Source organism: Anas acuta, chromosome 9, assembly GCF_963932015.1.
Source record: "Anas acuta chromosome 9, bAnaAcu1.1, whole genome shotgun sequence".
Classification (NCBI taxonomy): Eukaryota; Metazoa; Chordata; class Aves; order Anseriformes; family Anatidae; genus Anas; species Anas acuta.
The window spans coordinates 18,526,272-18,547,813 of record NC_088987.1 but is presented as its reverse complement, the minus strand read 5'-3'; the positions used below and the strand labels follow the sequence as shown (position 1 = coordinate 18,547,813).

At 36.4% G+C, this 21,542-nt stretch overlaps 1 protein-coding gene across 8 annotated transcripts in view; it reads left to right on the top strand.

The window, feature by feature from the left end:
* The window catches only part of PER2 (period circadian regulator 2), a 44,074-nt gene that overhangs the window by 11,536 nt on the left and 10,996 nt on the right, over positions 1 to 21,542 (top strand). For 6 of the 8 annotated variants that reach the window (XM_068692842.1, XM_068692841.1, XM_068692840.1 and 3 more), the window contains 15 exons: positions 4,246 to 4,513; positions 5,055 to 5,123; positions 8,119 to 8,273; positions 8,685 to 8,806; positions 10,426 to 10,627; positions 12,108 to 12,159; positions 13,423 to 13,565; positions 13,906 to 13,984; positions 16,579 to 16,685; positions 17,184 to 17,337; positions 17,726 to 17,834; positions 18,219 to 18,350; positions 19,611 to 19,704; positions 19,912 to 20,068; positions 20,151 to 20,269. In XM_068692842.1, the coding sequence (XP_068548943.1) occupies positions 4,257 to 4,513; positions 5,055 to 5,123; positions 8,119 to 8,273; positions 8,685 to 8,806; positions 10,426 to 10,627; positions 12,108 to 12,159; positions 13,423 to 13,565; positions 13,906 to 13,984; positions 16,579 to 16,685; positions 17,184 to 17,337; positions 17,726 to 17,834; positions 18,219 to 18,350; positions 19,611 to 19,704; positions 19,912 to 20,068; positions 20,151 to 20,269 (1,951 nt within the window). In that variant the 5' untranslated portion in view covers positions 4,246 to 4,256. Of the gene's footprint in view, positions 1 to 4,044; positions 4,514 to 5,054; positions 5,124 to 5,618; positions 7,722 to 8,118; positions 8,274 to 8,684; positions 8,807 to 10,425; positions 10,628 to 12,107; positions 12,160 to 13,422; positions 13,566 to 13,905; positions 13,985 to 16,578; positions 16,686 to 17,183; positions 17,338 to 17,725; positions 17,835 to 18,218; positions 18,351 to 19,610; positions 19,705 to 19,911; positions 20,069 to 20,150; positions 20,270 to 21,542 lie in introns of those variants that run through there. The other 2 variants (XM_068692837.1, XM_068692844.1) reach the window with 2 other exon arrangements.

Sequence of the window (21,542 nt, the reverse complement as noted above, 5' to 3'; positions counted from 1 at the left end):
TCTTAAGGGGTCCTTCATGATGTTGCAGTCGAAGATGACTGGATTTAAATACTGCCTCTCTTGCACAGTTCTGTACTAACTGTGGACCTAGCTAATGTCTGTCTCATTAGGGAGATTGCAGTTGCCAGTGAATGCATCAGGGATTTCCCCAAAAAGCCCTTGGAAGTGTCATACTTTTTGCTTGTTCCTTCCCATTTATTCTTTCTCTGGTCCTTACTCTGTTACATATCTATGGTATGGAGGCTTTTGAGATTTTTTTGAAACAAACTTTCTGCAAGACTGTTTGTTTTAGTGGCAGTAATGTTCCAGTCCTGAATTAAAAATACCAGGAGTTGAGACAACTCTTCTCAAAACATGCTTGTAAAAGGAAGGTCAAGCCTGTCTCTTCATCAATGGGATACTTATTTTTATCATCACTGTCCTTGAGCTCCAAATTGTAGTCAGTGTAACATATCTGTGTTGTTCCTACATAACTACTTACTGTGCACAAACCTGCAAAAGCTCTGGTGGTTAGCTAGCTAGAGACAGATGTCACGCAACATAAGCAGTTCCTCACATAATTGTTTGTCAGGTGTCAAGAGGAAGCAAATTCATGATATTTCCTGTAAACCAATACCTAGTTCTTCTGTTAGTGATTCTCTTAATTTGAACACATTGCTTTAAAGTATATAAATAAATAAGCTCTTGTTCAAGGAGGCATGTGAAATATCTCAAAAGTCACTGCAAAGCTTCTATATATTCTTGAGAGCAATCCTCTCCCACCTGAAGAAGCTCTGTTGAAATTTGCTACAGATACCTGGCAAAGCTTGCTTAGATGTCAGGGAAAGCAGAGAAGAGAATGGATGACATTTGGAGGTAATAAATAAATAAAATAGCTCATCTCAGAATTTCAAACCATAAACCTCAGCATTTGGCCAATGGCACAATTTCATTGACTCTTAAACTTCCAAAGATTAGAGAGAAGACTTTGGGGAAAGAAAGCTTGTTCCTAAAATAAATAAATAAATTGCAGGCAACTCTTGAGACTGAGACTATGGCATCATTTATAATACCCTTTGGCTTCAGAATTCCAGAGAAAAGGTTTCACACACTTACTCATATACTAAATGTTTGCATTTGGAGTAGGAAAGCTGTGCCATAATCATTAATTAGTGCAAATTTTCAGACTTATGCATTACTGTAATATTGGACCATTTACCTGTGAAGTATTTAGGGCTGTGCTAACAGTTTGCCTTCTGGCAGTTCATGGTTATGAATCTATCAGTAGCGATGTATACAGCTTTCTTTAAGGGGTTTAAGTATAGTAGCCCATGCGCTTTTATTAAGAGCAGTTTCTTTCCTACCTCTAAAAAAAAAATACTGTGTGGCGTAGGTTACTAGCCAATAGTGCTGTTTCAGTTACAGCAGTATGGTTTTCTCTTCTATTTTAAGCTCTTTGTGAGTAGTTCTTGGTCAGAAAAATATAAGCAAAGCCCCTGCGTTAGTCAAGAGATACTGTATGAGGAATGCTATATTTCACCTTAAATTCCTGAGTGACACTGGGCTGGTAATGCCTTGGATGTCTTCTCCCAGTCATGGAAAACCATGATGGGAAATCAAAACTACACAGTCTTGATGTGCATAAGGCATTTACTGGAAATGGGCAAAAGGCTGCAGATGGATAGTCAAGCTCACCTTAAACCTTACAGAGAAGGTCAAAGGCCATCCCATTGCTGGCCGAATAGCTTGCTGGAGTACCTCCACTCACTGAATTCTCCACAGAACTTCACAACCTCAGTGCCCCCTGAGAAATATTAATACAGATGACACATAAGTGGCAGCTTAAGGGTGAGAATGGTTTCTTAACAGTGTTTTTTAACCAGGTGGATGCTCATATGTATACAATACTTGCAGTAGTGAGAGCATTTACTAGATGGGAATGGATTAACACTTTATAAAATGCTCCTTATTTGTACAGTAACGTGAGTTTTTTTTCCTTATGTACTCCCTCTTTGGTATTTCCCCAGTGCTGCCTCCTGTATTTACCCTTCCTTCAGTGTTTTCAGTCACTAGCAAAGAAAGCCAGTTGTATAGTTACTTGTGATGCTGCAGATAGTAGCACGGGTACCACTGACTTGTAGCACTTCCAGTCGGGCTCTTTACAAGCATGGATAATAAGAGTGGACTCTAGACAAGGACAGAGCTTAATTAAAATGTGGAGGTAGGTAAGGCAAGTGAAAATGTGAGCTTTTATCTACAGCAGAGGTTAAATTGGAGATGAAATATCTGATCCAGTTAATCATTGGCTACCAGAGTATGTGCCATTGTGAAATAATAGTGGAATTTCATCTAAGTAAATACTGTTACTACATTTTCCAGTTCTGTAATTTCTGAGACAGAAGTGGCTTACTTAATCCAGAAAAAAACTGTTAGAGCACTAAAGCAAAATTTATTGTCTGTGTACTGCTGCTGAGTGCAGCAGCATAACTGGATATTGACATAGTCTGGCTTAGCAGAACTGGAGTGAATAGATGCAGTAGTGAGATGTTGGTATTCTCTTTTATCTGAAGTTTTTTTTACTACCCATAATGGAGATCTAATAAGGTCTTGTTGGAAAAAATATTTATGTGTATAAAGTGTATAGAAAGATACGAAGTATATCACCATTGCTGATAGCTTAAATAAATGTCCCTAAACTATGCTTTGTCTTTGAAATGAAAGTAGATATCTTGCATATTTCTATAGTCAAGGAAGGAGGAGAACAGTAGTATTTTCTCCTGAAAAACTTCAAATAAACATATCTGGAAAAGCAGCAGTTGGGAGGGTAAAAAAAAATAGTTTTGATGCTTACTCAGTGGGAGGGAAGTAGAATCATAGTGTGATTTAAATGAATATTAATTTAGCCTTTAAAATAAAATAACTTTAAAATATTGTGTTTAAAAGCAAGTTGTTGCAGTTAATACTAGCAAAACTTAAGTGCAGGTTTTCTTATTTCCTGTTATTATAGTCATTGGTCATTAAATATTCCAGTGGTTTATTGGTCAACAACTGCAATCTTTAATATTTTAAAGGAAGAAAGGAGGGAACAAAAATGGTTCTGTTCTTTTAAAACAAGCTTTTTTTTTTTTTCTCTGATGCTGAATTACATTATTCAGAGGATCTTAGTTGGTGGTTTTGAAGTATTGTTGTCTGTAGGTTGTTGAACTAGATGAGGATATGAGTCAGATTAAGTACCTCTATTTTGTACATGAAGATGAACTCCTATCTAGTACTTCTCCTTTGGCTCTTAATGGTAGTCTGTTTACTCATTAAATTCCTTCTACACTTCATTTTTGAGCCTGGAATTTGCTTTAAAAGCAGGGATTTTTTGTTTTGCTCTAAGTTTGCATTTCTAAACAATGAAGATTTTTTTTCCAGAATTAGTGGTAGTCAGATAAAATTATTCTCTGGCTTATATGTATCTTAATTTTTGCTCTTGATAAATGTTGATGATTCCCAATGTATGTTCAGTCTGCCTGTGTGAGTGGCTTTTGTACAGACAAAGAATTGAAGAATTGGTCAAAATGGCAGAAGTAATCTTTGCAAAAAAAAAAAAAAAAAAAAAAAAGGCAAATAAAAGAAAAAGATTCCAAACAGTTAGGAATCCCTGATGTCTGAATGGTCTTTTTGTTTACCACAGTAAACTAGAAGCCAGCAAAATGGTTTAAATAAAAATAATAAAATGTTCTTTAATAGCTATTGTCCAAATCCAGGCAGTAAAATTATGAAGAATTAGGTAGGAAAATAGCAAACAGGATATTTGAACTTCTAAGGAGTTCTTCACGTTTATTGCACTTCCTTGTTTTCTGTGAGTTTTCACTAAAAGAAATACTTTTTCTACTAATACTAATGTATGGTGTTAGGTTTGCAATTATATTTAACTTAAACTTCTCATTGTTGAAATGCTGAGTGTGTTAACAGTGAATGTTACTAATTTCATCGCTCAGTAAGAACTAGTTTATCAGCAAAATCAAACAAGAAAACAGTTTTCTGTTTTGTTTTTTTCTTCCTTCCCTTCTTCCTCAGATTTGTGGGTCTGTACTTCCAGGCAGAATTTGTACAGACAGAAAATTCTGAATGTGGCTTGACTTGATCTTGGCAGTGTTTCTAATGAGTGTCCCATGGACAGTATCAAGTTCAGGGGGTTCTACTCTAGCACTGAGGAGCAGAACCCTGAGCAGTAACCTGGTATCAGTGAACGCATTTCTTCATTGTTCTCTTTAAAAGAGCAACAGAAAATGAGTGAGTATTCTGGACTTGCAAGTAGTCATAACCAGATGATTGCTGAAGATTCAGGAATTCAGACAAAGCCTGAACACTCTCATGAAGTTCTTCAGGAAGATATTGAGATGAGTAGTGGATCCAGTGGAAATGACTTCAGTGGAAATGAAACAAATGAAAACTACTCCAGTGGGCATGATTCTCATGGCCATGAATCTGATGAAAATGGGAAAGATTCAGCAATGCTCATGGAATCTTCAGACTGTCATAAAAGGTAGTAGTTGGTATTAAATAAAGTCCACTTGTGTTTGTGGCACTGAAAGCTTTTTCCATTTGAATCTAATTTCCAAGTAATTATTATATAAAGTGTGTTTTCAGATTGAGGCTTAGTGTTCTTTTTCCCCTAGTTAACCTGCGTTTTGTATAATTTAAGTTGTGTAATTCATAAAGAGCAGGTTTCTAGTGTTTTTCAAAGCCAGCTTAACTTGTATGTTTTATCACTGCTTGTTTGCTTGGTTCTATTTATGTTCTTTTGGTAAACCAACTTCAATTATATAGCAGAAAGTGTCAGCCTCTTTTAACAGTCAGGATGCAACTGTGCTATTTTCATCTTATAAAAAGCTTAGTGTACAGAGCAAAACTAGATTAAGAACCTTCTTAAATGTCTAACATGTATAGTTTCCATTTGTTGTTCCAAGCAGAATGTTTTTAATTTTCATGTTCTAGACAGCCAGACATGAATAAGAAAACGTAAAGCTGAAATGAAATAAGTGTTACGTTAAGTTTACTCATATTAATGTCTGTCTTTGTTCTAGCTCAAGCTCAAATGCATTTAGTCTGATGATTGCAAACTCTGAACACAATCAGTCTAGCAGCGGATGCAGGTAAGTAAATATGCATATATTTTCAGTAATTTGCTTGTATGTGAGGCCAAAGACTGAAAACTAAATAGGTTGGGTATTTTTTTTGGCTAAACCTAGAGGAGTACATGTAGGAGATAGTGTGGTCCTGTCTTTGATTCTCTTCCTGTCCATAATCAGCATCATGTCCTCTCAACTACTCAGTTGAATTAGAGCTTTTTGTAGCTGTTCCATGTGAGCTGTGTGATGACTTGAGAGGTTATCTTACTTTTTTTGGATTTGGTAGCCTAACCTCCATTTTTTTTGTGGTTCACTTCAAATACAGTATTTTTTTTGAGACTTTCCTTTAAATTTTCTGCTCTTCAGATTTTAGTCTGAAGCCTTTTCCTGGGAAAAACCTAGTAGTGTTTTAAAATCAGAATTCACCCATTGAGTTGGACGTGTTCTGATGTCCAGCAGCCATATGATCTGCCTCTCCTGTGTTCCATTCGCCAGGATTCAAGCTTCAAGTCTGTAAGGACAGACCAACATCAGCTGCAGGAATACCTCTATATGAACTCTGCTTCTGACCCTGATAGCCTTGAGAAACCTGATGGCATTGAAGGCTCAAATTTGGACACCTCTGAGTGCCCTACTGTACTTGTTTATTTTTTTAATGAAGTCAGCCTCTGATCAGGAGACCAGAACCTGATCCTAGGCAGATCGAGCAATTTCTAGCTCTAGCATGCTGATGTTAAGATCCCTATCTACATGTACCTGCCCGAAAGTGTTTCTACATGATGCAGAGCCTAAAGAAGTGGTAAATTAAAATCACACCTTTGCACCATTTGGTGTGTGATGAACATAGCGTCTGCCTTGCAGACACCAGAAGATCTTGTTCCGTGCTGTATCTTCAAGTGGAAATTGTTCTGGAGTTCACTTTTTGCTCAGTATCAAGGACAGAGTGAACCAAAAGCATTTCTTAATGATCCTTTCCCACTGACTCAGTTTTCTTTACTGCAGGATGTTGGAGGGTTACTTATCTCAGTTTGATACCTTTTTTTTTTTAAACCTTCAGTAATAGCTCCCTGCTCAGAAATAAATGTGAATCCAGATTGTACAGTATTTCCCCAGCTGTCAGGCACAGAGCTGTACAGGGCAGAATTTGATCATCTTCTGGGAATGGAAGACTGACAACCTCAGTTGACTGAGGATACCTAGATACTGGTCTTGAAAGGAATGATTAAAATAATATGAAAAGCGTTAGGGTTAGTCTTTGATTCAGTGAGTACTGAGCTTTGAATTCAGTGTTGGCACCACTCAACTACCTTTTCCTGTCCACATAAAGCAAAATGGAAAGCTCTTGTTTTTGTGCAATTCACTGATTCTTTACTCTGCAAGCCAAGCCTTCTCTGTGGCTTTCTACTGCGCCTAATACAATGTCTCTTCAGGGAAAAAAAAAATACAACTGATTTTTCCAAGGAAGCCAGTCTTCTGTATTTGCGGCTGCTATAGGCTAACTTGGAAAAGTTTCTTTTCCTGCAAAAGATTCTGACCATGTTGATTGAAACGTGCCCAAAGGCTACAAAAAACACAGTATGCTCTGTGATTTCGCCTTCTTTCCCTTTTTCTTCCTCCCTGCTCCCAGTGTAGTGTTCTTCTGTTAACAAGACACTGATTGCATCAGTTGAAACTGTCATGCCACACTGTAGATAAGATTTTAGTGTACAGGGTGAACGTGAAGCTTCCCAGGGGAGTACTACGTTATTTTCTTTTCCCTTGTCTTTGTTTCTCAATGTAAAATGGGCAATGATTCAGTGAATGATATGTTTATCATAGTATGTTATGATGTAAACAAGAGCTATGACTGCATATTCTAGTACAACCTAGCTTTGTCACTTTCTAATCATTTTGGGTGAAATATACCCAACACCTGTCAGATGAGTTGGTCTCCCTGAAGAACTTTTCAAATTTCTCAGAAAAGTATTCAGAAATCCCCTTGAAAAAGTTACCTGGAAGCTGAAGCCACTTCATTGGGCACTTCAGATAGGGCAGCACAGTTGCCAAGATCACTGTTTCTGCAGGGGTCCATAGGGTAACCTTGCAGAGAGTAACAGCCAAGATGATTGTGTAGTAATAGAAAATCTTCCTTTTGATAGGAAAGAATTGCTTTTTAGGAAGATTTAAGGAAAAGTCTAGAATCCTCTAGGTTGTTGTGACTGATTCACTGCTTCCTACCCACCTGACCCACCCATCTTTTGTCGTCTTTCCTGTCCTTTCTCCTCCCTCCTTTTCCATTTTGACTTTTGTCAGCATTTTTAAATGATGAGGAGATCAAGAACTGCAAAGGAAGGCAGTTTTCTGACATTTGCGCTGATTATCACTGTAGTTTGACCTTCTGCACTGAGACAGTACTTCTGAGCATGCACCTAAGAAATGTGAATACAATTTCTGTCTCCAGCTGCCTCCTGATTCTTCACCTTTCATATTTAGTCAAGTTTCTTTATCTTACTTAATGTATTGCCATGCTTAACTGGAATACATTTTTCCAAGCATTTCTCCATTTGTTTTGTTAACTTGATGCTCTCCCACTGCCATTCCCTTTTCAGGGACCTTTCCTATGAGAACCTGCTCGAACAGGAGGTGAAGACTTGAGTGGACCTCCTGCTCTCTACTTTGAAGTCCATGAACATTTCTGAGAGTTTGAATTTGAAAGGAACTCTAAGGGATATACCACTAAAAAGGGGGAGGGAAACTGGTGCAAAAAAAAAGTTCTCTGGTGTTTTTGTGTATAAGTGTGTTTCATAAAAAGATGGTATATCTTAAAAATTCAGGTAGTGATAAATCTATTTTAAGTGATTCTAGCTAATATAAGAATTACTACAAATTCTGAATGTTTACACTACGTAGTGGAAAAGTTAATGTCTAGCTATGCAAAATTAGGCATGTGACAAATGTCAGTGTGTTTGGGTTTCTATGAGGATGGTGTGTCACTTCAAGCACTCCAGTGACTTTTTATTATTTGTCTTTAATGTTACAGTAGCGAGCAGTCCACTAAAGCCAAAACACAAAAGGAGTTGTTGAAAACTTTACAAGAGCTGAAAGCTCACCTTCCTTCAGAAAAGCGAGTTAAAGGCAAATCTAGTATCCTAACAACGTTGAAATATGCCCTTAAAAGCATTAAACAAGTTAAAGGTAATCAAGTATGACACTGCTTAAATAATTATGACCTGGATAAAATTAAACATTTAAATAAGAATTTAATTGTGGTTGTCTGCTTACAGCTAAGTTTGTTTGAAAACTCTTTAAGCAAATATTTGTCTTCTCATTTGTGGACTGTTAACTTGGGTTTCTTTGGGATTTAAAGGTTGCCAGTAGATGAATATATTATGATGCTAACGTGGGTGTTTTAAGGTGGGTAAATGTGTATGGGTTGCTGATAAGGAAACTCCACTGTAGAACAACTAACTTGGAATAGTACCTAGACTTTCCAACTGCTCATTCTGTGCTTATGCCAGAAAACCACTTGTTCCGTTTATTGCTTCCAGGCTATTTATTGATGAGACCTTAAATTCTGACTATAAACTGTTTAATGTTCTCATGTAGCCAATGAGGAGTATTACCAATTGTTGATGATTAATGAATCCCAGCCTTCTGGACTCAATGTGTCATCCTACACGGTGGAAGAAGTTGAAACTATAACCTCAGAATACATCATGAAAAATGCAGTGAGTATGCTGACACAAGCCTGCAGCATGTATGTAAAATGTTTTCTAGAATTGGCATGCCTTCTCCTTACAAGGTTGGAGTTCCTGGCTAGGCCAAAATCTGAAGAAGCTGATTTACCTTCAAGTGTATGTTCAGTAGAAACTTCAGGCCTTCATGTAGACTTCGCCAATAGCAGCTCAATTAAAGCTTTTTTCTTCTGACAGTTAAATGGGAAATAAGTGAAAATTCTTGGTCTTCTGACTCATACCTCGTGCTTAGAGACAATGGCATGATACATCTCAATATCCACGTGATGCAGTGCAGTATAAGATGTGTAAATCATTAGTTGTCATTTTAGAATAGTGGCTAAACTTGGAGGGTATCTCTGTCCAAAGCTTAGTCAAGGCACACGGTGAGTTGTTTCAGCTAATCCTTACAGTAGGGGTTATTTGATGTTTCAACAGTTCTGTTAACGAGACTTAAAAGTGACCAATGCATTTGGACCATTGTGTGTTGTTGTGTTCTCTTCTATGGTATTTGTCTGGTCTTTGCAACTGTTACAGGCTTATTCTATGATCTAGTGATACTGTCTTCTCTTTTTAGATGAGAACAACTATGATGATCAATGTAGTTTTTAGCAGTAATGATAATCACAGTCACAGAATGATTATTTTATTTTCCTTATTCTCAGTGTTCTGTGTTTATTATGGAGTCTTAAACAATAATTACATATAAGTTTATTAGCCTGTCTTCCTCAATTTTTTTCTGAACCCTCTGAACGTATGCAGTTCTGAAATTAATAAAGTAATGGACAGATAGGGGATGTTCCCTAGCTTCATGTAGGTATTTTTTGTTGTACCTATGAATTGCCTGTAAGGTAAAACAAATAGGCAATCTAGAGTATAGCTGAGGACTCCAAATATCATAAACGTTGCTCAATTGATCTAAAACATGAGCTTGTAAAAACCAGTATTCTGACGATAGTTCTTAAGTTTGTATATAGTAATACCGGATTGAGCAATGAAGGTTGTGACGCAGGAAACTCTTCTGTGTTGAGGAAAAAATACATTAAAAAAATGCATGAAATGATGCAAGTGGAATTTGTGAATGGTTGTCTGGGGCTCTTTTTTCACCTGTCTGTTCATTACTTTATCAAATGGCATAGAGCACTTATTTTCATTATGCGGTGAATAAATAAAATAAGGCAAACAACTCTTCTCAAAACAGCTCAATCTCATGGGTGTAAAATATGTCTGACGCTTTCTTGAAACCAAAATGTGTCATTTTAAAGTTGAAAGCTCCTCATTTCTTACTTTGTAAATTCTGCATCGTAAAATATGCTATTGTTGCCTAATACTGGTTTAAGGCATGTAACCTGATAAGTTCCTAGTGTATTAATCTTACTGCATAGTTCAAAAAGTGTGCTGTATACATCTGCTTCACAAGGGCATCAAAATTATTTTACTGCCCCCTAAACAGATGTGATTTAACTCTCTTTATTCTGTTTCCTTAATTTTTACTTTTAACTTATTAATGCTTTTATCTTGGTGTCCTGTTTTATCTTACTGTCTAAACAATATGTTATGGATTGAAGAATGTGTTGTTTTTTCAACTGTCTAAATTTGAGACTTCTTTTTAGGATATGTTTGCTGTAGCTGTTTCTCTGATTACTGGGAAAATTGTCTACATCTCTGATCAAGCTGCTTCTATTCTTCGCTGTAAGAGAGGTTATTTTAAAAATGCCAAATTTGTGGAATTCCTGGCACCTCAGGATGTCAGTGTTTTCTATACTTCTACTACCCCGTACAGATTGCCATCTTGGAATATTTGCAATAGAGCTGGTGAGTGGTCTCCACAGCAGGTATTTCTTTGACCTTCCTTCAGTCATGCAGATGCAAATACCAATTTTTGCAATATCCTTTCATCCTTCTCCATCACTTCATCAGAGTGCAACACACATTACTAGAACATCTCTGAACAGTATGAGGTGTTTAACATGCTTTTTATGAATTGCCAAAGCTTGTCTGTTGGCTAAAAGCTTTTTGGTTGCCACTGTTCATTGGTTCATAGGCTACTTTTATCCAACTGATGATTGAAAGCAAAGAAGGTATGCATGCTGAAAGTGGATTTGTTTTCAAGATTTTCTTGCTATCAAGTGACCACAATTTTTCTTTAAAAAAACATTCTCTTTAGATATAAGGAGCACAATATTTTTGTCTTCTTACTTTTAAAATACGTATGATTTGAGTACTGTACACCTTGGTTACTGTATAGGAAGAGGTACTTCAGCTAACGTCACTGCAGTAACCAAGTGTAGTTGTGTATCTGTTCTTTTAGCCTTAGGAAAAAGGATGTCAGGCATGCTGATGGTGAAGGATTAGACCTCTTAGGGCACTTGATATTTGTGTGAGGGTTGTTTTACTTGTGCAGTGACAGCTGTTGGGAATTGAGAAATAGCTGCCAAATATTTTTAAGCAAACACTTGAAATTCAAAGTCTGCTCTGAATATTTGAAATTCCAATCCCTCTATAATAAATATATGAAGTTAAGACAGAGTGAACCATATTCAACATGAAAAACAATTAACAGTAATTGTGAAGCTGCTAGTCCAACATCTGTCAAAAAAGGTTCAGTTGTGAACTTTGACCATGTGATCCTCCTTGTGCATGTTACTCAGTTATGCAATCTGTTTTTCCTGAAACATTTTTCTCTAGTTTTATTATGTTTATAAGAGATTCATATTTCAAAAATGCAGTAGGTAGAACTACCTACTTTATTTCACGTATTGGCAGCCTTAGCTAGTGTTTAGAAGTGTTGCATATTGAGGCCTTTGAAAGATCAGAGCTTGGCTACTCTTGAAAAGGAGGGAAATAAGCTTCATAGGGGAGGGGAGGAAGGTTTTGCTTAAAATAAATAAAATAAAGTTTGGGTTTTGCTGGGGAGTGTGGGCTAGGCAGAGGGAGTTTGGCAGAAGTATTTGATCCTTTAGCTGTCCTTTCTAGGAAAGAGGTCTGGTTTTGGGAGGTCCTGGAGAATGAAACTTCTTTGATCAATGGTGTAAGTTAGTGAAAAAGCTGACAAACAGTTCAAACTGGAGAGCTGTTTAGATATGTTTTTGGCAGAAGACTTAAGAAGCAAGCAGCTGTGATTCACACACCAGCCTAAGAAAAGCATAAAGTAAATTAAAAAAAAAAAAGGCTTTGGGGAACTTAAAATTTTTGATGGATTCAAACCATATTACTTTTAATCCTGTTGGGAAGAATTATTGTTTTAAATGTTGTAACTTCATAGTAATTTGTTATAAATATTTAATGTTTCTAGAGTCTTCCACCCAGGATTGCATGGAAGAGAAATCTTTTTTCTGTCGCATCAGGTAAAGCAGTACTATGATGAGACTTGGTGTTATGCTATGAAATTGCACTACAGAAGTATTCAACTCTTATAAGAATCATATGTTATGCAAGTTTTGTATTTTTGCATAGTGTGAACATAAGGTAAAACACATGCTTGTCCTCTAGTCATTTAACTTCCAGAAGCTACTCAGGAAACTGCAAAGTGGTTGCAGGAAGTTGCATCTTAGAAGTTAATCAGTCTGAATATTGACCTTTGCACTGTGAATGGAGCCGATACGATATCTCTCACAGCTGCAGAAAGTCTTTACTTCAAGTTAATTAAACTATTCTGTTTAGCATGTGCCACAGATCCTCATTCATTCTAAAAGACTAACGGCAGATCTTGAATTCATACCGTATGTCCAGTATAGGTAGATGTATGAGAGTAACTTGGTTTCTCTTTTTTGCTGTCACTAGATGCTGTATAGTTCTTTTTGTTTTCCTTCGTGCTGCCTGTTGCTTCTCTGGTAGCATTTCTGGAATGAAATTGTGGGTCCTATAAGTTACTTCTGGAGTAAATAAATGCTTATAATTAAGATATGAGCATAGTTTTAAACAAATTAGAATGTTCTACTGCAGAGAGTTGGATTGGATGTATTGTAAAGGTACTGCTGGTGTGATTATAGACTTCTTTTCTTCTAATTCACATTGATTCCAAAAGCTTTAGCTTTGTAAAGCTGTGCTGTTATAACCTTATTACTTCACGTGTGTGTGTATATATATGTCACTGTGAATGGTTGTTTTTGCTGTTACGCTTTGTATTCTTATTAAGTTAGCAACTGTTGTTATAGGTAAGAATTTATGAGACTTATTTAAAATCAAAATACATATTGAGTAAAAGAAGGTATCTCTTAACTGAGATAATACAGCAGTCTTCATAAAATAAAACTATAAAGCCATTCCTTTGGAGGGTAAAATGGGGATTAATATCAGATTAGGATTAGTGGATCAATAAAACAACTTTATCATTAAGAAGTCGTTTTTCTCTTCATCAAACTTCCACGTGTAGGTCTTACTTCCATCAGGACTATTCAGGACTAAAGAGGACTATTCTTTATTGTAGTTGGTATGCAAAGGGTGCCATCAGAATTAGGTTCTGTTCTACTGAAAACTAAGGAAGCTAAATTTTTGGGTGCTGTTTTAGGAGCTATCATGCAGTCTTTTTGTCTTTAAGAAAATTACAGTAAATAAAAATTGTTTAGTGTGAGATGAATCTGTTGAAATCAACTCTGTTTAATTATTAGTGCAGGGAAGGAGCGTGAAAATGAGATCTGCTATCACCCGTTTCGGATGACTCCTTACCTTATCAAAGTACAAGATCCGGAAGTAGCGGAAGACCAGCTTTGCTGTGTGTTGCTTGCAGAAAAAGTGCATTCTGGTTATGAAGGTAATCCTTCCAGCAGACAGAGTAATTTGGTTTCATGAAATTAAGAACTGTTCTGTTTTACTATAGGAATTTCTGTGCAGTTCAGCAGTTTAATACAACTGAATTTCAGTTTAAGAAAGCTAACTTGCATGAGTACTGTCAGTGACCTCAAGTTTTATTGAAGTGGAAGGTAGCTGGTTTGGTTCTCTGCCCTTGCTGATAGTCTGTTAGCTAGCAAGCTGCTTTCCTACGTGCTCTTATGCAAACATTTAGACTTCACTCAGTATTTAATAGAAACTTGCAGCTTAAACTACTATATGTATGCCAAAAATACTTTTTAATCTGCTTTTTCTTCTTTCAGCACCCAGAATTCCTCCTGACAAAAGAATTTTTACAACTACACACACACCAACCTGTTTGTTCCAGGATGTAGATGAGAGGTAAATTACTAAATACTGTTTTTCACACGTTTACACAGTCTGTCCAGTAACTTTTCAGGTATTTCTAGGGTTTAATAACTGGGTTAAAATTTTGTGTAACTACCAATAAGTTGTTTAACTCAAGAAGGGTCTTTTCATTAAGACCACGCTGTAATGCATTTTCACACTTGAAGTTTAAAACTGTCTGCCTGCTAACAAGTTGTTCTTTTTATTTTACGTCTATCTGGGGTAAATCTGGACATAAATTCAGTCAGTGAAACCCACTGCCAGGACTACTCCTGTGCCAGCAAGCATGACCCATCTGAGACTTCTTTTTTTAAGTCTGATCGAATTATTAGCAAACAATATTCTGCTGTTACTTTCTGTTGGCTGAGGTACAATTAGAGAAGAGTCTTTTAAAAATAACATTAGATCATGTAAAAAGACATTCAGTGTTCAGAGATGAAATTGTTCAGATTCTGCTGGCTGAAGGTTTCATGTTGCATTGACAGTCATGGAAGCTGGTTAGAGTTAGTGCATATGAAACTACCCATGTTTCAGAGCAGAGACACATAAGATGCCTGTGATGTTAAGGCATACAAAGAGGTTCAGGAACGAAGGTGCAAACTAGGCTTTCCCTGAGTCTTTAGGACTGCTTTTGCCTATGACCTGTCAGAGGATGTTTAGGTGATGGAAATTTGAGCTTTATGAAAAGGACAGAAGATACTCCTTCAAGAAGAGTTGGGGACATAGGCTGAATAGGAGTTATTATCATAAAGCTCTTAAGGACAGGGTTGTACTTTGAAATATCATAATACTTTGAAGGACACAAGAGAATTAGCTTGTTACTGAGCTGAAAACAGGTTTCCTTTTCCTGCTTTTTTTCTTTTCCTTGTTTTATGTCAGATTTTACTCGTGATGGTTTATATTACATGATGTGTAGGATTTTTTTTATCCTTAGTGAAAATTAAGTTGGCTACAATAATAGTATCTGAGATAAATCCATCATTCCTAGAAGCTACTGGATCATTCTTTAGCTTCCTCTTCATCTGACAAAAAAGCCCAGCTCAATCTCTAATTATAGGTCTTACAGTCTAGATCCTTGACTCTTCTACTGACCTTCATGTTGGTCTAAAAACATGTAGTTCCTTTGCATTGAAGTTACTGAATTTGCTTCTTCCTTTATAACTGCAATAAATAAGTTTAAAATTGGATATCCTAAGGGAGTAAGTGCTCTGTTCCAGCACAGGTTTTCATAAAACAGGTAGCAAAGAATAGGAACAGAGCAAAGAAGAAAGAACAACAACAAAAACACGTTTACTTCTTTTTACAACTTTATTTGAGGAAGTTCTTTCTAACTGAAGTAATTCTGAGTTGATAGATATTTTCAACTCCTTTAGCCATATAACTTTTTTTTGCTGCTTTGACCTTGGCAGTGTTCTTAATTGTCAGAATGGTATTATTTAGTATGAGTTGTCGTGCCAGTTCCAGTTTTTTGAAGTTGTTGCTTTAAATCGTTAATAAGCTCTTAAGTCTTACTACTGAAGCAATTAGTTAACTAACAAGGCATAAGTTGCTCTCCTTGTTTTTCTCTGAATATCTCAGCCTCTTTACCGGAAGGGTATGTCATCTCTTCTGTGGAACTGATCTAATTTCAGTGGGTTTGAAAGTGCAGTGTCGAAGGCATTTGTTCCATAGTGTTTGTGAGTTCCAATACAACACAGTTTTGTGTCTGTTGTGCGCTAGGGTTAAGTTCCTCATTAAAAGCATTCAGATAGCTGAGCATCGTACTTCTCCCTAGGCCTTCATCAGCAACTGGGGCAGGGGAAGGATATACGTCACTTTGAGTTCACAAAGTGACTTGGTGTGTGGCAGCTTCTTAAACGTTACTTGATGTAATTTATATTTACCAAAGCATATTTTTGGAGGATAGCTTTCAGGATAAGGTACAAAATGACATTTGTGAACTTCCATTCTTGTTCCTTAACGCTTTAAATGATCACTTAAGGTGATTTCATCACATAAACTAGTTCCTCATGTCATTAGAAGATGTTACTGTGCAGGAATTCAGGAATATTACTTTTAATTTTTTATTCTGATTAATAAGCTTGCTTCTTTGCAGCTCCTTTGAGTTAAACTCTTAACCTGCCTGTGAGAAAGTTTTCTTGATCCCTAGTCAGCTACTGGTTGCTAGTTCAGCTACAGAAATCCTGTGTGAACCTTAGCATTGGCTTGCAGCCCGTAGATCAGGGCTCTTTGCTTTCGTGAGAGTTTTATAAGATTAAACTTTATTAATGCTTTTTTAAATTCAGGGTAAGTACGCATCCTGTAGAGCCTGGGCAGCATAAGAAAATACAGGAGAACTGCTGTAGCAGATTTCTAAACACTTTGGTCAGTAACACTACAAAACACCAAAACAAAAATCAATGCCTTGCTCAAAGAGAGTTACTGCTATTAAGCTGGTACTGGTATGGCACCCCAGATTTAAAATTATTCACACTTTTTCTAGGAAAAAGCAAGTAAAACTTACATTTGTTTTAAGTGCTTCCATTTGAAGTATACTTTTATTCTGCTTGATTTAATTAAAAAAATATTCTTTGTTTTTCTTTCCCCAGAGCGGTACCTCTGTTGGGATACCTACCTCAGGACTTAATAGGAACACCAGTCTTGGTGCATCTTCACCCAAATGACAGGCCCTTAATGCTAGCAATTCACAAGAAAAGTATGTTGTCTCTTTACTGTGGCAAAAATACCTTTCTTTTTATTCCTAAAAGTAAATAGTAACAGCTACAGAGACCTCAGCAAGTAGGAGGTGAAAAAAATTTCTGTAAGTAATTAAATATGCAAGTAATTAAATACTGAAGTATTCCTTTACTCTACAACTTGATTCTTAATGTAAATTGATGAAAGTGAGAAGTCCATTCAATTTCATGTTTGGTGAAAATGAGTTGAAGCATGTCTGCTGTAAACAAATTGACCATACATGATTATTTCATACATAAAGAAAACTGTGCTGCAAATGCAATGATAGAATTTGTCATATTTTAAATTGTAGTCTGTCTTCTCTTGTAAATAGTCAAAGAGAAGAAAGACATTCAGGGCAAGTTAATTTGTTAATGTATGGAAACGTACAGCTGTCTCTTCAATCATTGTGACAACTCTGAATTGTTAAGTAGAACAGTGTAAATATTAAACTGACTTTTTAAATCATTCATTGCAGTTCTTCAGTACGGAGGACAGCCTTTTGACTATTCACCAATCAGGTTTTGCACTAGAAATGGAGATTATATAACCATGGACACTAGCTGGTCCAGTTTCATCAATCCTTGGAGTCGAAAAGTTTCGTTTATCATTGGAAGACACAAAGTTAGGACGTAAGTCAATAAACAGTTATTTTTAAATTTTCTTTTTCATTGGAATCATATGGTGATTCCTAAAAAGATTTAAGGGACTAACAGGGTGAGTGGGCAGGAATAATACAAATTATTCACTCCTTATGTTTGGGTTTGGTGATATAGTAACTGCTTTAAGTGAAGGAAATTTGACATGCTTCAAGCTTTGTCAGTACTGTCAAGAGTTGCTTAAGGAGAGTGAGTAAAGATATGTCTTGTGAGATTGAAATATCATAGATATAATATATAGAGATCCTTAAATAGTGATGGTAAGTGATCCTTATATAGGGATGGTAAATTAAAGATGTGCTCTGAAACTGGAAAAAGTACTTGAGTTTGTAACGGACTGGCCAATGTTTGGTTTATGCAGGGGTCCCTTAAATGAAGATGTCTTTGCTGCTCCCAACTATACAGAGGACAGAATCCTTCACCCTAGTGTTCAGGAAATCACAGAGCAAATATATCGGCTGCTATTGCAGGTACAGCATCTGCTTTAATGACACACTTTTAATTTCCCACTGAAGAAAGGGCATTTACCTTCATGTGAATTTGGTATAGCTATCTTCTACTATACTGGGATTTCTGTCTGCAATCCTGGAAATTATTTATACTCATGATTACCAGATATGACTTAACTGAAGTGTGTTAAAGCTCCTGTTGGTGTTTTATGGATTTCATGCAGCTACATGTATGGAGTCCTCACACAGAAAACAAACAAAATTACCCCCACAAAACTCCCCACCCCCCAAAAATTGTTTTTCATCTCACATGGAATTATTGGTAACAGTTCTGTGTTGAAAGCTGCTGTGCAGATATATGTGTGTGTGTGTATATATACATGCATATACTGTTGTTTTTAACAGCCTGTACACAACAGCGGATCCAGTGGCTATGGAAGCCTAGGTAGCAATGGCTCACATGAACACTTAATGAGTGTGGCATCCTCCAGTGACAGCACAGGAAATAATAATGAAGACACTCAAAAGGATAAAACAGTAGGTTTTTACTTTTTTATTCAAGTATGAGATACAAAACTTCTAAGCTTTTTCCATATTAAACATTTCTGGTATAGATAGTGTCAACTGTATTTCAGTACCCTGTAGATATGAAAGTAAGTGTGTATAAAAAAATTTAAACCTGGGTGGTGTGTTAACATATTCTGATACCTATTTTATGTTATATGCTTGTTTCTGGGAAAAGCAGCTGTGGATATTTAAAAACAATTTCTTTTGGGAGGTGCAAGTCTGTACCTCTTGTTTTCACAAGAGAAACTACGAAGATAAAATGCAATAGTAATGGTTTTATGCTGCAAAAACGTTGAATAATATAGAATTAGAAATTATTTTTTGCTTAACATTTAGCTTTCCAGGTCATTGTTTCATCCGGTTGACAGTGAGATGTAACTTCTACAAATTTCGTTAGTCTGAACAAAACAGCATAGTTAAACTTGTGCCTACATTTATCAGAGCTATTCCATGGGCAAAGTAAACCCTGAATGTGGATGCAGTCAAAGGAACTGCACTATCGTCTACAGTCTTTCTGGCGTTTCTATTAGTCTTCCCAAATGCTGTTTGATTTCTGAAAGCTCATTGTCTCCTTTACTTAATTACATTGTTCATAGTCTGAATCTCCTGAACTTGATTTATGTTTCTGTGATTAGGCATGGCAGACTGCTGTGCTTTCCAAGGTGGTCGCTTTTGCTGGCTTTCAGTTCTTAAACACTAGCATCTTGAGTAGGTGAAGCTTCTGGAAATCTTGTTTCACAGATGAATTACTACATTTCAGAGCTTTGTAGAAAAAGAGGCCGCCTATTTTGAGGGGAATAGATACTTACCTCTCCTTCACCATTTCTACAGATTGTTATGATTACTATAGTATAATGTTGTAACATCCTGTCAGTGCCTGATGAAACTTCTAGCGCAAGAAGTTCAGTCTTTGCATCAATATTTTATTTACCAGTGATACTGTTTTCTTCTGAAGTCTTACTTGTACCATTTCTTTATATTGTCCTATCAAAATCATTCAACCATATTAAACAAAATATGGAGTAATTGTATATGAGGAACTATTTTACATTTCTGCTCTCTAGTTCCTAAAATTCTGCTTCTGCACAATAAAATCCTGTACATCAGGATTTCTCCCATGATCAGACTAACTGTAAAGTAGAAGTTAACTAAGGTTAGATTTAGCCTTACTGAGGAATTGCTATACATGAAACAATTTCATACTAACTGTTTTTAATGACCTGCTTTCAGATTGGTCAAGATGCCAGGAAGGTCAAAAATAAAGGACAACGTATTTTCACTGACAATAAAGCAAAACTGGAGCATAAGAGAGAGCCTTTTGCAGGTAAGACGCTAGAACTAAGTGTTAGTTTATTGCAATGGCTTGTGATGTAATGCAGGGGCTTTTCTAATCAGATTTAACTGATAAAAGTGCTGGGTTTATTTCCAGCACTTTTTTTTTATTTGGATGTATTTCTTACTGTTTTACTGATATTTTAGGGGAAACTCCAAAGACTAATGCTGTGATTGCATAATAACAATCTCTTAACAGAAAAACAAAGTGGTCCTGGTGCTCAGGTGAAAGATGCAATAGGAAAGGATACTGCGGTCACAGCTGCTCCTAAAAATGTGGCTACTGAAGAATTGGCTTGGAAAGAACAACCTGTGTATTCTTATCAACAGATTAGCTGTTTGGACAGTGTCATCAGGTAAGGAACTACTGTGTAAATTACCATTGATCTGTAGACTTAAGACTTGCATATCTAATATTGCTAAATCCTTTTATTTTAGATACTTGGAGAGTTGTAATGTGCCTGGTACAGCAAAAAGAAAATGTGAACCTTCTTCAAGTGTGAATTCTGGTGTTCATGAACAAAAAGCAGCTGTTAATGCTATACAACCCTTGGGAGGTATCTCTACATTACAACTTCAATTTTTTTTTAGCAGCTAGTTGGATGTTACTTGTCAAAATAATGACAGGTGTAGCTTAGGGATGATCTCAGCCATTTTCTTAACCTTACATGTTGATAAACTAACTTAACATTAACATTTTCACTAGAATTAAAATAATCGAATATCATGTCTGATTGTAGATGTAGCAAGCTTGTTTATACTGTACAAAACACAGCAGGATTTGCAGTTTTAGGGCTTGAAGCATTACCACATGTGAAAACTTCATTTCACAGTCAGTACTTCTAGGAACAACCAGCTGAAGATCCTGTCTGCTGATTATTGGCAGCAAAAATTCCATTTTTAAATGTGCATATTTCACTTCTGTTTCTTCTCTGTGGGAATTTTTAAAAAGGGATAAAATGGGTAGAATGCTATTCTCAGTGCTGTGTGAGGTGTAAGAACTCATTCGAAAGGAATTGTCCAGCCATGGAATAACAATGGGGATTACTGAAGATAGGTACCTACAAAGTCTGCTGGGAAAAAAACACAACAGTAAGTTGTTAGGACTTAGTTGTAACATTTGATATGGTCCATGTGTGGATGGGGAGCTAAAGTGGAAAAGGCAACTGGTTGGTTAGTACAAGAGTTGTGAGATTAGTAGAGAGCTACACATAAACAAGGTACCTGCTGATTTAGCCTCATTATATGAGGCTGAAAGGGAGTGACCAGAAGAGTTTTATAAAAATTGGTCTTGGGAATTATTTTATCAATATTTTCTTTTGATAAGCTTGAAGAAAAAATCTAACGTAGTTTTTAGAATACAACTGGAAGATATAATCAGCATACAGAGGAGCAAAGTATCCTTTAGAAGGAGTTGGAGGACCTTGAAGTAGAGAGGAAGAAGTAGTGGAACTCGCATCATGCAGTTAAGAACACAGTTTATGCTGTCATCTGGAGTCTTTGCAGTCCTAGCTGGTAGGAAAGGATGTAGGTTCGCTAGCTTCTTGGTGTGCTGATGATTGCAATGACCAAGTCACTAGCATGCTCTAGTCAGGAAAAAGGCAAACTTTAGGTCTTACAGTGTAAGTTACGCTCAGTATTTGTACTAAAGAAGGAATGTTTTGATGCTGGTTAGAGGCATTGGTATGATGTGCTGGATTACTGCTTATAGTTTTCAGGTGAGAAAACTTAAGTAGGCAGATGTTCATAGCAAAGCTTAGCATCTGCCAGCTAATTACCAGGTAATGAGAGATTAGTATATGACAAGATGGGAGCTGGGAGGGACTTAAT